Source organism: Lactuca sativa, chromosome 8 (genome assembly GCF_002870075.4).
Source record: "Lactuca sativa cultivar Salinas chromosome 8, Lsat_Salinas_v11, whole genome shotgun sequence".
NCBI classification, from domain to species: Eukaryota; Viridiplantae; Streptophyta; class Magnoliopsida; order Asterales; family Asteraceae; genus Lactuca; species Lactuca sativa.
Window position 1 is genome coordinate 93,573,905 of NC_056630.2, and position 14,489 is coordinate 93,588,393.

At 39.1% G+C, this 14,489-nt stretch overlaps 1 protein-coding gene across 1 annotated transcript; it reads left to right on the top strand.

Annotated features, from left to right (window-relative positions):
* The first annotated feature begins 10,792 nt into the window (after window positions 1-10,792).
* LOC111908359 (probable E3 ubiquitin-protein ligase RHY1A) lies at window positions 10,793-12,371 on the top strand. Its single transcript, XM_023904182.3, has 3 exons — window positions 10,793-11,282; window positions 11,391-11,506; window positions 11,789-12,371. Exons 1-3 carry the CDS (start codon window positions 11,127-11,129, stop codon window positions 12,099-12,101), a joined length of 585 nt encoding a protein of 194 aa, XP_023759950.1. The 5' UTR covers window positions 10,793-11,126; the 3' UTR covers window positions 12,102-12,371.
* Window positions 12,372-14,489: the final 2,118 nt, after the last annotated feature.

Here is a 14,489-nt window from a genome sequence, read left to right on the forward strand (position 1 = left end):
GCACCACAGGAGGCTACCAATTCCTAGACGGGAAGTTGGTTAGCTGGAAATCGAAGAAACAAACATGTGTTTCTCTATCTACAGCCGAAGCAGAGTACATTGCAGCCGCCTCCTGCACATCACAAGTGATTTGGATCCAAAGCCAACTTTGGGATTATGGACTCAATATGAAAAAGATCCTACTATATTGCGACTCAGAAAGTGCAATTAGGATCTGTCATAACCCAGTGCAACATTCCAAGACCAAGCATATAGCACTGAGGTATCACTTTATTAAGGATCATGTGGAAGATGGAAACGTCGAAATTCACTTTGTTCGAACCACTGATCAACTGGCCGACATCTTCACCAAAGCCCTTCCTGAAGCAAGTTTCAATAAAATCCTACAAGGCCTAGGTATGATGGAATCGGAGTCAATACCAAAAACACCTTCTCAAAACTAAAATTTGGAAGCCAAATGAACTGAACGCTCGGTCTATTTCGGGCTTGGTTCACACGGGAATCGAAATGAACCGAACTCTCGGTCTATTTCGGGTTCGGTCCCACTACACTTGTTTTCGCTTATCTCAAAAAGGTGATGTCTTTGGTTGTATACTTTTGTACAATTTCTTTCCAAAAATCCAAAAATATTTTTTTAAGGAACCGAAATGAACCGAGCGTTCGGTCCATTTCTGGTTTGGTTCAAAAAAAAATTTGTTTGGTTTGGTTTGTTTTTCTCTTTACAAAAATATCAAAATTCCAAAAATATTTTCTTTCTTTTGTCTCTACTTCTGTTTATGTTAACAGTTTCTGGAATATCGATGGGGCAGGTATCATTCTCACACTTTATACTAGCTAAGTGTCCCTAGAAGCATGCTACTGCATGTTGTCCAAAGCCTCAACTGATTTTGAATAAAGCCTTATTGAATGGGTATATACAAACCTCGTCTTCCCAATTAGGCTGCTAAATTTATTCTAATCATGAGCTACCTTACTCTTTTCTCATATGAGTTAAGAGTTTTCTGCTTGGTCATTCCTTTTATAGCAGAGGTACTTTGGTTTTTTTTTATAACACCTCAAACATTTTTCTCCATCCTATTTCGGTTCATAAATGTAACCCTTGAGACTCTCAGAAATAACCACTGAGGTTTATGGTTACACAATCTCTGTGTTTATGATCTTAGCTTCGTGTCACTACGTGCTAAGTGAAACCCAAAATTCAATACCCACTATGAATTGATGGTGAACAATTAAATTTGCTCTAGCTTTCGCCTATGAATTAACGAAACCACCCAAGTGGTTGTACCATGACATCTCTGTTTTTCTTTTTGTGTGATTCTTATGAAATTGTTACACACCATAACATTTCTTCCCATAGAATCCAGTTTTAATTTTTTTTTTTTGAGATTTCACACCAAACATTTCCAACAAGTCACTGAATATAGTCCAAACCTACTTGTTCAACAGACCACATCAGTCTCACAGGTACTTCGTTCGATTTCGGTCTTATGTCAAGATCCGGAATTCTGAACTGAAGTGAAAGCCACCCTTCTAAGCCTCATCAAAAGATGCCTTTCAACACTTCTTAACAAGTGCTTGATCGTAATTCAACGGGAAACCACACAAACACTTTAAAGTCTCTCTTGACTTTAAAGGAAGAGATTCGTGCCCGGGATCCACTGTTTCGTGTCTATATTGACATCACAAATTCCCACATAGATGTTGCTTTATTTCTTTATCTTTGAAACTCTATGCACGAAAATCTTTTTGATTTTCCAAAAGTCTGGTTCGGTTCTCTACAAGCTACTTTCCTTTATGTAGCTTCGGTTCTTAATGATATACTCAACAAGGGAATGCTGTGGTTTTTCTAAGTCTTTGATTTTATTTAATGATGACAGCTCATTTAAAAGATAAGATGATGACTCTGCCGGAAGATTAAAGGTTTCCAGAATTCAAAAAGGCATTTGGTGGGAAGGGGTGCTAAACGGAAACGATTTTCTCTCTCATGCGTAATCATCAGGGTTGCCAACTGTCACATTTCAATCAAATCAGGAACTGTTTCGCGTTTCAAGAGGATTTGGGAGCGAATTTTTCTCTCACCTCCATACCCGGTATAAAGGGTTAAACCCTAGTTGTTTTACTTCTTTACTGCAACCCAAATTTGTGAGAGCAAACAAAGGCGATTTTTCTCCCACTATTCATCTTCTTCTTCAAAGCATTCAACAATGGTGGATTCCTCCTCTGTTCATGAAACATCTTCTAGATCCAACATTCTCCCAATCAGACCTCAGCAAAGCTTGGTCATCGACCTCACCCCAATCTCCTATGATGCCTTCATGTATCCCATAGTGGAGTGTCTCAAATACTCTCCACTGGTTCTCGCACTCTCCAAGGTTGAAATTGTGCCTATGGAATGTCTATCCTAGATTTTCTCCACAGCTCACTACGACAAATCTGTTGATCGCATCTACTTCGACATCCTTGACACCAAAACCTCCATCTCAAAGCAGCGATTTTGCTGGCTTCTAGGGTTTGAACCTGACGAATCGAGGGTTAACCCTGATTTGATCTCTGTGGCTTAATTATTCTCCATGTTTTACAACATGGGTTACACTGAAACCCTTACTAGTGTCACGAAGTTCAAGAAGTCATGTCTTCCTCCTCAATGGAACAACTTCTTCACGATTTTGTTCAAAGGTTTATCTGAGAGGAGTGCAGGTTCTGATGGGGCCAGTCGTTTATTCATGACAATTCTTTATGGGTTGTACAATGGGATCAACCTCGACTATGGCTCGGTTCTCTGGCAGCAGTTGATTCAAAGCCTCGGCTCTACTTCTCGACACACTGAAATCTCTTATGACAGGTTATGGACACTCGTCACCAAATGGGCAATGGACAAGTATCATGTCCCCACTATGGCCACTTCTCCACTCTCCTCAATTGGCGTGTTCCACACTACAAAGATCATCGTCACTGATCCCTCCAAGTTCATCTTTCTTGGCTCAATTCCTGAGTCCATGTATGCTTGTGTATCAGAGGAGAGCCACATCATTAAGACCTACAAGGAGTTTCCTCTTTCGAGTCCGAGAGAGCTGACTGTAGAGATGGTTCAGTCCATCAACGACGCAGACAAACCTGCTACCATGGGCAAGAAACCAGAGAAAGGGAAAGGAAAGAAAGTGGTCAAAGAGGCGAAAGGCCCTACTCCTAAGAAGAGAAAATCAACAAAGGCAGCCCAATCACCTCCACCGAAGAAGGCGAAAACACAGCCTAAAAGCAAACTTGTTCTTGCTTCTTCCTCAAGCGAATCAGAGGATGAAAGTTCAGACTCAGAGGAGTCGGTTCGAGGTGACTCTCTTCCCCGTTCGCCTTCACATGAGGTACCAGTCACAACCGAACCTGTCTCTTCTCCACCTATCATTATCTCTGTTTCCATTCCCATCATAACCTCCTCTATTTCCATTCCCCCATAACTTCCTCTACTTATATTCCACCCACTTCTATTCCTATACCACCTCCCATTTTCTCTGAAGCCACAAAAACAACAACCACTGGAGTTCGAACCAACGTATCTGATACGGGGGATCGTACTTCAGCACCCGAACACACACCTACAACCGAACCCACTTCCACACCCGAACCTACTCCCACAACCAAACCTCCAACATCACCTTTATCTCCCAATCACTCAGCCGAAACCGAGACATTTCTAGGAGGGGAAGATATGACTTTTGATTCAGTTTACTACAGTCCCTACCAGGTTCAGAGCGATGATGATGATGCTCCTGTCACCAAAAAGCACATCAAGGAACTTCACGAGAAGATTGATAATCTTGTCGCTTCTTCCTCCTCCTCTTGGTCCCATATCACGGAAGCTGCCATTCAGGGGATGGTCGATACTTTCACCAAGGCACACGAAGCCTCCATCAACTCTGCTACTGTTGCTATAGATGCATCAACAAAGGCTTGTGTTTCAGCGACCGAAAAAGTCGAAAAACTATTTCGAGATGCTACCCTCTTTTTGGAGTCTTTGCAGGGGGCAGCCGAATCTAATACAGCGAAGGTTAATTCGGTTGTTGAGAAGCTGGCTACTTCCTTTGAAACAGAACAACACCACTTTGCCAGTCTTCGTCGTACCCTAGAAGCAATCAACAAATCCTTCCAGACAACCGTTGAGGATCGCCTGATCAAGCTCCAAAAAGACCTTGCCACGGAAAATTCTGTGATGGATGTGCTTGCACGCAAAACAACTGCGCTAAAAACCAAGAGTCTTCAACTTTCCCAAACTGAGAAGGAGGTTGATTCTCTTCGGTCCGAGTGTGTTGTGATTAAGAGTTGTGTTTCGGATGTCCACAGAGCCCTCTCGAACATCATTGAAGTGCATGACCCGATTCTCAACTACTTAGTGAGGCGAACTCTTGCTGAGAAACTTGCTCCTGCCCTTGCCATGCTTAGCAGAATTGAGGGGCTTCCTGAGCCAGTGGTCCATCCAAAACAAGGGGGAGAATGAACTTCAAAGGGCAGTAATCAATCTTAACCTCCTCCTGTTTCCACAGCTCAATCCCAACCGCCTCCAATTTCTTCATCAGTTCCAACTAAAGCAACCGAACCACCAAAAAACTAGTCATGCATCAGGTTCGGGTGCTCAAGACAAAGGCAAAAAGGTTCTCGATGATAGTGATGGAGACGAAGACAAAGAAACCATTGCTAATATTTTTGAAGAAACAAGCCAGGGACAAGGAACTGGACATGAATGCTCGGATTGCTAGGGAGGCCGAAGCAAATGAAAGGAGGATGAAGGAGGCTCATGATCTCCTTGAAAGTCAAAAAAAACCCTATTCCCTACATGGACTCTTGAGAAGCTTCTCAAAGAAGCTATCGAGTCCCCCAACATCCTCTGGCTTGAACCTGTGATCTCTTTGGACAGGGCTAATTCTTTTGAGTCTCAATTTGACATACCCTTGACCCAAAAGGCATTTATCTTTCATGTATTTTCCCACATAGCTGAAGTCCCTCATCCTCACCCGAAGGTTGATAGGGAACTTATTGATTTCTATCTGAGGTTTGCTCAGCCTTAGTATCAGACGTGGAGTGCACAGAAGATTGTCAATGTTCGGGTACTCAAACCCTTTCGGGAGGGTAACTTCACGAACGTCAGATTCAAAGTCTTGAGGGGGTCAGATAAAGCCGAACATGCCATTTCTCTCTCTGATCTTCCTAACCTAAATCCTCACGATTGGATCATCCTGCACAACATCCTCCTCACCAATGAAACTGAATATGGGCCAATCATATATCACTTCAAGAGGATGTTGGTTTGTTATATCTGGGAGGTTGCCAAGTTGGATCAGGAAATTGCTAATGTATTTAGAAAGAAGCCCACCATCTCCCCAGTCGGTTCTGCAAGTGATCTGAATAAAATGCAGATGGGGAGGATTGATCCGAAGCGAAACTCGGTTATGTTCACCAAGAAAGAAGGCCAGAAATGTCTGTTCGCTTTGGCTGACAAACATCTTTACACCACTTCGTGTCTGGAGCATGTTCTGGGGATCATCAATCGGTGTAAGCTAAATTCTAAAGATGATAAGAAATAATTCAATGACATGTTCCACTGGTATATTCATTTCCGACGAACTCTTCTTGCCCTCATTCCTTGCCTGTTCCCAACCACGAAGAAAGGTTGATGTAGCAGGATCCAGTAAGCCAAAGTAGAGTCTCTCCCCAATTGACGCAAAGGGGGGGATTGTTGGGGTCCATTATGTGTTGCGTCTTGGGCTCGGTCCTTAGCCCAGTTTTGTATCCGGATTGGGCCTGTCCATCCGTGATTTAATTATTAGGGTTTAGTATTTATAGATGCTTGCATGCATCTTTATACGTAGCTGTTTAGTCGATCATTCAAAGCGATCATTGTTTTTATCGATTGTAACCCTAAAAGCCTCTACAGTGGAAGTTCTTCATCGAGCTCTGCTGAGGCGTGAATCTATTGAATCATTCAGCTCATTATTGATTCATTCTCTTGTTTGTTATTTTGTTTGCATTATTCTGATTAACCTGTGTAAGATCTAAACGATCAAAGAGTTTTTCTACTCATCAAACAAACTCATAAGGAGAAGCACCATTTAAAACAGAAGTAGGAGTTCTATTAATAAAAAAAAAGTTAAAATTGCTTCTCCCTAATATTTAAGATGTAAACCAGATTGAAATATTAAATATCTAGCAACATTTAAAATATGGTTGTGTTTTCTCTCTACAACTCCATTTTGTTATGGAGTATGAACACGTGATGTTTGATGCAAAATACCTTTTGACTCAAGCAATTGTCTCATTTTATGATTTAAAAACTCAATTCCATTGTCTGACCTAACATCTTTAATTTTAACTTTAAATTGATTAAAAAGAATATTAAAGAAAACAAGAACACAATCATAAATCCCATCCATTGACTTTAACAGATAAACCCAAGTTGCTCTAGTGTAGTCATCCACAACGGTCCAAAATACCTGAATTCTTATGTAGGTGTCACTTTATAAGGTTCCCAAACATCTAGATGAACTAACTTACCAAGTTTAGAAGTGACATGTTGACTAGTAGGGTAAGATTATCTAGTTTGTTTAGCTTCATGACATATATCAAAAGGTGGAAGGACTTCCTTACCAAATTCAATTTTGCTTTTTATGGAACTTAAAGCTTGATCAGAGGGATGATGAAGTCTATCATGCCAAGCTAATTTAGATACATAACAAATAGAAGAAGAGTTGTTAAGGATAGAAGAATTACATGAAGGTACACTATTTATGTAATAGAGACCTCCAAATTCTCTATGTAACACCCCGAATTTAGAAGGTCAAGAAAGGAAAGGAAAAACCCCAAGTCAAGAGGTCTACTCGTCGAGTCCATGGAGGAAATCGACGAGTAGGAGCGAGTTCTGTGTCGCGGATTAAGTGACCGACTCGTCGAGTCGGGGGACTGACTCGACGAGTCTGGCCTGGGTTGGGAAACCCTAATTTCGGGACTTGGTGCCCTATTTAAGCATCATATTCTCATTCCCTCAGCCTCATCCTCACCCACGAAACCCTAGTGCACCTTGTGAGTGTTTGAGCCACCTTTGTGTGATTTGTGTACTCTTGAAGAGGAAGAAGGAGAAGAAGGAAGTTGGAGGTTCAAGAAGGAGGAAGTAGATCTAGAAGATACACTCCAATGGTTGCATTTCTTGGTAATCAAGTCTTTATCTTGACTTTTGAGTTAATAGATCTATTTATTGTCCCTTTTATGAAGATTTTGGTCCATGAATGGGTGCTTGTGGGATTTGGACTCCCCCAAGCAAGATCCTTTTAGATCTGAGAGTATTGTGGATAGTTAAGGCATAAAGGTGGAAGCTTTATGTCATTAGAACTCCCCATGCAAAGTTTAAGAGGTTGTTTTGGCCTTTTGAGAAAAAAAGGCCATGCATGGATGTAAAGGCAGTAACTTTGCGTGTTATTCCGACCCTAGAAGGTTAGATTTGGGTCCTGGATGCTTTGTGCTCGACTGAAATTGTCTAAATAGATTTGGACATAGAGTGACTCCACGAGTCACTTTTAGGACTTCGCGAGTCATGTCGTTTCGTATGAGTTGAGTTGGTTAGGAACTCAACCTGTCTGGGTTCATAGTGGACCTGAAGATCATCGTACTTGACGAGTTCAAGGATGAACTTGGCGAGTCCGAGGCAATCTCCCAACCCATGAAGATGGACTCGACGAGTTGTTCATACAACTCGACGAGTCATAGTCTGGACACATTCATATGATGAAGATGAACTCGACAAGTTCAAGGATGAACTCGACGGGTCGGTTGAAGATGGTCCCGATGTTATGGTTGAAGGTGAACTCGTCGTGTTCTTGCTAGACTCGACGAGTATAGTCAGGGGTTGTATCATTTTAATAGAATAGGGACTCGACAAGTTGGTGGACCAACTTGGCGAGTCAAGTCAACTGGATGTTGACTTTGACCAAGTTTGACATGGTTTGACTTTTAAGGGTATTGTGGTCTAAGTGTTATTTTTGGGTATTAATAGTTCGGGGAGCCGAAGGATCAGAAGTTCAGGAGTCGCCTAATAGTAGTCAGAAGTGTTCAGCTAGTCTTCAGCAGTGCAAGGTGAGTCTCCTCACTGTTTGTATGGGTATAAGGCATCAATGCCGGCCCATTATGTTTATGTTTATGAATAGTAGGAAGACCCAGGGGTTAGACCTAGGCACTTATTGTATATGTTCCGGGTTTCGACCTGATGTCGGGCAAGGCCCGAGGAAGGTTAGAATGAGAAGATTTAGACAAAGACTAAGAAGATTGAAGAGAAGACAAAGAACTATTTCTTTAAAGAGACTCTTCCCTGGACACTATAGAGAAAGCAATTTTGACATTAGGTAAGGGTTTCATTAGTAAAATATGATTCTTGACTTGATTATTGGCCATCAAGGCCAGAGAGAAACTACATAAGTTTCATGAGATTAGAAGCCTCACAAGTACACTCAGTCAAACTAGTAAGACCATCAAATTCTTTCTATAAAGAATCAAGCTTATTGAAGTAGTCTAATAAAGAGATTGCATTTTGTTTAAGAGAATTGATCTGTTAGTGAGTATTAAAAACAACAAATCCATCAGGTTTATTATATGTTTCAAAAAGATTTTTCCAAATATCATCATCAACCTCAGAATAAGCTTGACTATGATAGATAGAATCAGAAATAGAAGACACAAGCCAAGAACAAACAACAACATTATCCCTATCCTATTTAGATTGTTTTGATTCATCAACATCATTCCTTTTTAAGGTTCCATCAACAAATCCAAGTTTGTTCCAAGCCCTAAGAGCCTTAGAAATAGAGCTTCTCCATAGTCTAAAATTTTCATTACCAGTTAATTTCATGGTGACAATAGTAGTAACAACATTATCGGACGGGTGAATGTAGAGAGGATCATCAAAATTGATTTTATCATCCTTTCCACTTCCACCAGGTGGATCAGTAGAATCACCAGTCATGGAAGCATATTATAATAAAGAACAACCAAGAAGTCAACAAATAAGATGCAATATAAAAACCAGACACTTGTACTGATCTTAATTCCAGATGGTCACCACATTTCTCAGGGACCAAGACAACCAGTATAGGGTCAAACCAAGAACCAAATAGATATATAAAGAAAACAAATAATAACTGGTGTACACAAGACAACAAGGATCCCCCAGAACAGTAACAATATCAAAAAGAAGAAAGGAACAAGAAAATCCTCACAGATCCAACGAGAATACACGATGACAAGTCGACTCTCTTTGTCCGTTCCCTACTAGGGTTTATCGGTGACAAAATTCAACCCCTAGAGAGTTATTTCAGACTAGGGGATTTATCGACTGAAATCCACCCGATGAGACTCCAAAGAAACAATCACAACAAGCCAACAATAATCTGCAAGATTACAAACAATCTCGCAATACCAGGATCTAAAGAAAATAAGAAACACATATATTCGTTTCGATTTGAAGGAGAAACATCGGAAACCCTAAATCGAAAGGAATAATCGAAGAAGTCACAGTTTATGCAACAAATCTAAGGATTCAGAAGAGAAACCCTAGATTAAACAACAATTATGACGATCTAATGAAAACAACATGAAAAGAAAAAAGGATTCAGAGAAAACCTTTTTAAACCGACGTTAGAAGGAAGAAATCACCAACTAAACCGACGATCGAAGGGAGAAATCAACAACGAGCATCGAAACAGAAGAATCGAAGCCTGAATGCTCTAATACCATGACAAAAATGTAAACAACTCAAGATCTTCCCAACATCATCATTTCATTCATTATGAAACAAATGGTTTACATGTACAAGATACAACTGAAACCTCACTACAAACAATCACTCACTCTCAAAATACTGAAGAACTAAGGATGAACTATATGAACAAACCCAAAATCTATAAACCCTAGTTCAGAACCTTGTTTACAAAACTCAGAGAGAAAAAATGAGAGAAGAGAACAATTGAATGAATGAAAATATCTTCGATGATAACATTAAATACTTCCGGGTAAACCCGAACAAAAATGAGCTCCATGGAGCACCAAAAGACCCGCCAACAAACCCGAAAACTTGCATAACTTACAATGGTACCCAAGACAAATAGAAACTTACATAATACACCCAAAAACAAGAATTAATGTCAGTTTGAGATACAAGAAGAATATTTTCAACAACAAGATTTTGCGAACCAAACAACATCTAAGGCTTTAGCTACGAGTTAACATTCTATTCTGGACATGATTTTTGCATTCCGGACTTGGTTATTTCGGTTATATCCAAAAAATAACATACACAAGTAAAGGAAACAATAACTAACAAGCACAATATCATCAAGATCATATACTATTTTTATTTTTACCACAAATCTCCGAAATATGACAATGGAGATTCGAGAATGACTTTAAGTAGGAGTCATTCACGGCTGCAAAGCTCATCTCCAAAATGCTCGTTCCAAAATAGTAATTATCACTTTACAAAAAAAAAAAAAAAAAAAAAAAAAAAAACAAATCGCATTGATATTACATAATAATTAGTGTAGTAACTGTCCCTACCATATATGAATGATTGTTATGCATTATTATTCGGACATTGAAAAGTTTTTGCACAAAAATAAAGGTAAATGTGTCATAACTCATGATTTTAATGCGACCCCGACCCAAGTTTGGTACCTTCTTTAAACTAAAGTGAAGTAGACCCACCAGTCCAGTTTGGTTGGTTAATCACGCACCCCACGTCCTCCTTCCTTGGCGTATCCTCTTTCTTCCTCGTGCAAATGCAATCACTACTTACTACCCATGAAGCTTCTCACCTCTTTCCTCTTTTCATTGTTTTCCACGAAACTTCCCACAACAGTTAATCAAACTGATTTTTGGTATTTGGGTTTGGGTTTGGATCTAGCATACGTCATCCACATCTATTTAACCCACTATAAAAACGACTCCATTGAAGGAGGGTATTTCCTTTGCTTCCTGTCCCTGACGTTTCTTCAGTTGATCTATTCTACCGATTTTGAGAAGTAAGAGATCAGATCAGAATTCAGAAAAGCGTCAAGAGCTTGTTTTGATTTTGGAAGTTGTTTCTCGAATTTCATCAAATGGCTGGTATGCTGCCTGGAGTCGAAAGCGCTAGGAGGAGGAGAGTACATGGAGGTGGTGTGTGGTGCGATTCGTCGTCTGTTGTTAGTTCCGGTTTTGGATCTGCGAGATTTAGAGTTTCTCATGATACCCATCTCACATCCACTTCGTTCTTGGTAAAAATCTTAACTTATTTGAATTTGGGGATAGAATTGCTTCAGATGTTCATCAATCAGACGCACTTTATCACCTAAATCTTACTTAATTTCCCTTTTTATTTCCAGCAAAGAAGCATGGTGAATCAATCAGACGAAGATTCGAAGTTAGGAGGAGCAGCCAGAGAAGCCAAAGAAAGATTGGATGGGAGGCTCAGAGGCCATTTGAATAAAGAAATTAGAAGGTATGGATCATAATGCATCCCCCATGGTTCTTGCTTGCGCATTTTAGCTTGTTACAGTCCTCATTTCTAACATACGCTGGTGACCTCCAAAAACGGAAAACCAAATCTTTTCCTACTAAAAAAAGGGGATTCAGATTTGGGATGTTTGAATTCCCTTTCTGTTAGGAGCGTATTTTAGCTAGATTACGGTTACCCTTGCTAACGTACAATCAATTTGTCTCAAAACGGCATAAAGTTATGATTTTTGATTTGGATTTCCATTTATGTGACTAAATTCTATAGGAAAAAGAGTCAAGAAAGACCGAGTAATGTTGGGAGGGTGTCAACTACTTCAGTGGTGGTGGAAAATTTGCAAATTGAGGTTATTGGATTGAAAAAGAGTGGATTAAAGAGGCTTAGCTGGGGAAAAACAGGGTTGAGTTGGAAATCATCGAATCAAGAAGAGTGTGTAATTTGTTTAGATAATTTTAAGGCAAATGAGAAGGTAATCCATTTGCCTTGCACCCATCGATTCCATTCCAATTGCTTGTTACCATGGCTAGAAAGCAATGCACAATGCCCTTGTTGTAGAACAATTGTTATTGGTTCTAATTGACGTTTTCACATGAACAATCTGTTCCACATGAGTGTCCTATTGGTATAAAAGCAAGTCGATATGTCCTACTCAAGTGTGAGAGTGATAAGAATGTAAAAATCCATAAGACATAATGATTTGCTCTGTGTGTGTGTGTTGTGAGATTGGTTGATTGTCGATTCCTAGGGGTGGCATGTAGCATTTGTCACTATCGTTTGTATAGAGTAAGATGTTGTAAGGTATGTAAGAAAGAGAGAGATTTTCCCAAGGTATAGAACTTGTGTTAAAATATCATATGGGGGTCATTAATATGTTTATGATAGTGTTTATGCTTCTTTAAAGTAGAAGCCTTTAAAAGGAAAAGAGAAATACCAGTATGATTTAATTTAAACCACAATAATGATCTAAAATTACACTATATTTTAATTTGGGTTACAAGTTATACAAAAGTTCTTTAATGATGTGATTATTCATTCTCTAAGTGACTATTGGTTTGTAGTAACGAGAAACATAAGAATATCAAAACTGTTTGTTGGATGTAACATAGTAATAAAAGAACAACGTAATTGGAACATATTTTGTGAGTAATTTGGTTATTATGTATGATCGATATGTTGTGATGCAATAAAATGTTTAAACGTGTTATTTGGTAATTTGATATGGAATAGTTGTAGAGTATATTCTTAAATGGAAATTAGTTTCACTTCAAGAGAGAATAACACCACTAATCTTGTAGTAAAGAAAATTGCATATTCACTTGAATTATGATGATGGTCATTGCAAAAAATGGGTGCTTGATTGTAACACCGATTTTGATTTTTGTATCGCTTAAAAAGAAACCGTTGGGTCGAATCTTTGATTGGGAACCTAATGATATCTTTTAATGGAAAATCGGTATTTCATTATAGAAAATAAGCGAGAATCAAATAAGTGATTAAGGTTTTCTTTGGAATGGGGATATTATTAGAACTATCAAGTTTCTAGTAAAAGGAACAAGTTATACATACGTAGTACAAAAGGCAGAAATAGTTAAACAAGGGTTAAAAACCAAATGAGAGAATTATCTTATTAACAACCTCTTCATTCTTTTGTTTAACCATTCCAAATAGCAAACTATTCTGAAAGCACCACAATGCCTCAATGCTAAGTGATCTCAACCACACCAAAAGCCTTTCTTTGAACGATATTATAATTAATAGATTCTGACCACTAAACCACATCTTCAATCATGTAAAACCATTCAACCCCCATAACCTAGCAATTTGAGTCCAAAATTCCCTCGTCACATTGAAAGAAAAGGGTAGGTGATCCCACAATTCCTTAGCCAAATCCCATATCGGGCAAAGTACCATGTCAAAATCGATCCCTATTACCACCAATTTTATTCACATAGATTAAGCTACATTCTCCAAGCGAAAATGTTTAGTTTTAATGGAATAAAAGAATTCCATTTAACAGAAAATTAATCGTAAACGGCAAGTTTACACTTTATATGTCCCAACCTCTTAAGAGTCTATCTATATGTATTTATAGGCAAAGACATACATAATTACCATATACACGATTAATGCAGTGTTAATCATTGGCTAATGAGGTCGAGTTCAACTGGATAGAGGCACACTTTAATTTTCCCCTCCTAGGGTTTCTGGAGGAATGGTATTGAGTTCTATCCATGTCCAAAACAGTGAAATCCCTTAATGAGAAACCGGGTTGCTAAAGATGTTGTTATCTCTTCAAGGACGGTTCGAACACGGGCTCAGTGGGTGTTATGACATACTGCCCTATCGGATATCACTGTCCGTTGCACCAAACCGCCATTAAAAATATACAATGTTAATCATTGTGGGCCCACAAGTTAGTAAAAACATATATTTTGTATTGGAATGATGATTCAAAAAGACAAAAATGGTCAACGTGGACTTGGCGACTCGCTCGAAACTTCGACTCGACAATTTTGGGCTTGGCCTTGACATTCAGGCACTCGACCTTAACAGACGTGTAGTCGGTATTGACTTCTCCTCGTTGACCATGGGCTCGACTGTATTGTGGCCTTGACAACCTTTGCCTTGAATGCGGCCTCAGGAGGACCTCGATAGTCTTGTCCTTGAGTATGACCTCGACTTTCACCTTGCATGTGAAAGTATGGTTCATCATTAGCACCCTAAACTAATTTGTGGATCTGCGACGATATTCAGATTATTCAGATTTCAGAGTTAGACTTCAAACACAAAACGTCTCATTAGTATAGCATTAAATAATTTTTAAAAATATTAAAACCATAATTTTCTCATACATAAGTCATGTTTAAGCATGAATCTTGTCATGAATTTATTATGCATTGTTACATCGTGGGGTAGCATCGGAAATTATTAAGCTTTGAATTTCATATAAATAAAGGAAGAATAGTTT

Excerpts from the sequence above, each read along its gene's own strand:
- LOC111908359 (XM_023904182.3), top strand. The coding sequence starts at position 11,127 with ATGGCTGGTATGCTGCCTGGAGTCGAAAGCGCTAGGAGGAGGAGAGTA. Across the intron at positions 11,283-11,390 it reads TCACATCCACTTCGTTCTTG|CAAAGAAGCATGGTGAATCA; the intron begins GTAAAAATCTTA and ends TTTTATTTCCAG. Across the intron at positions 11,507-11,788 it reads TTGAATAAAGAAATTAGAAG|GAAAAAGAGTCAAGAAAGAC; the intron begins GTATGGATCATA and ends TAAATTCTATAG.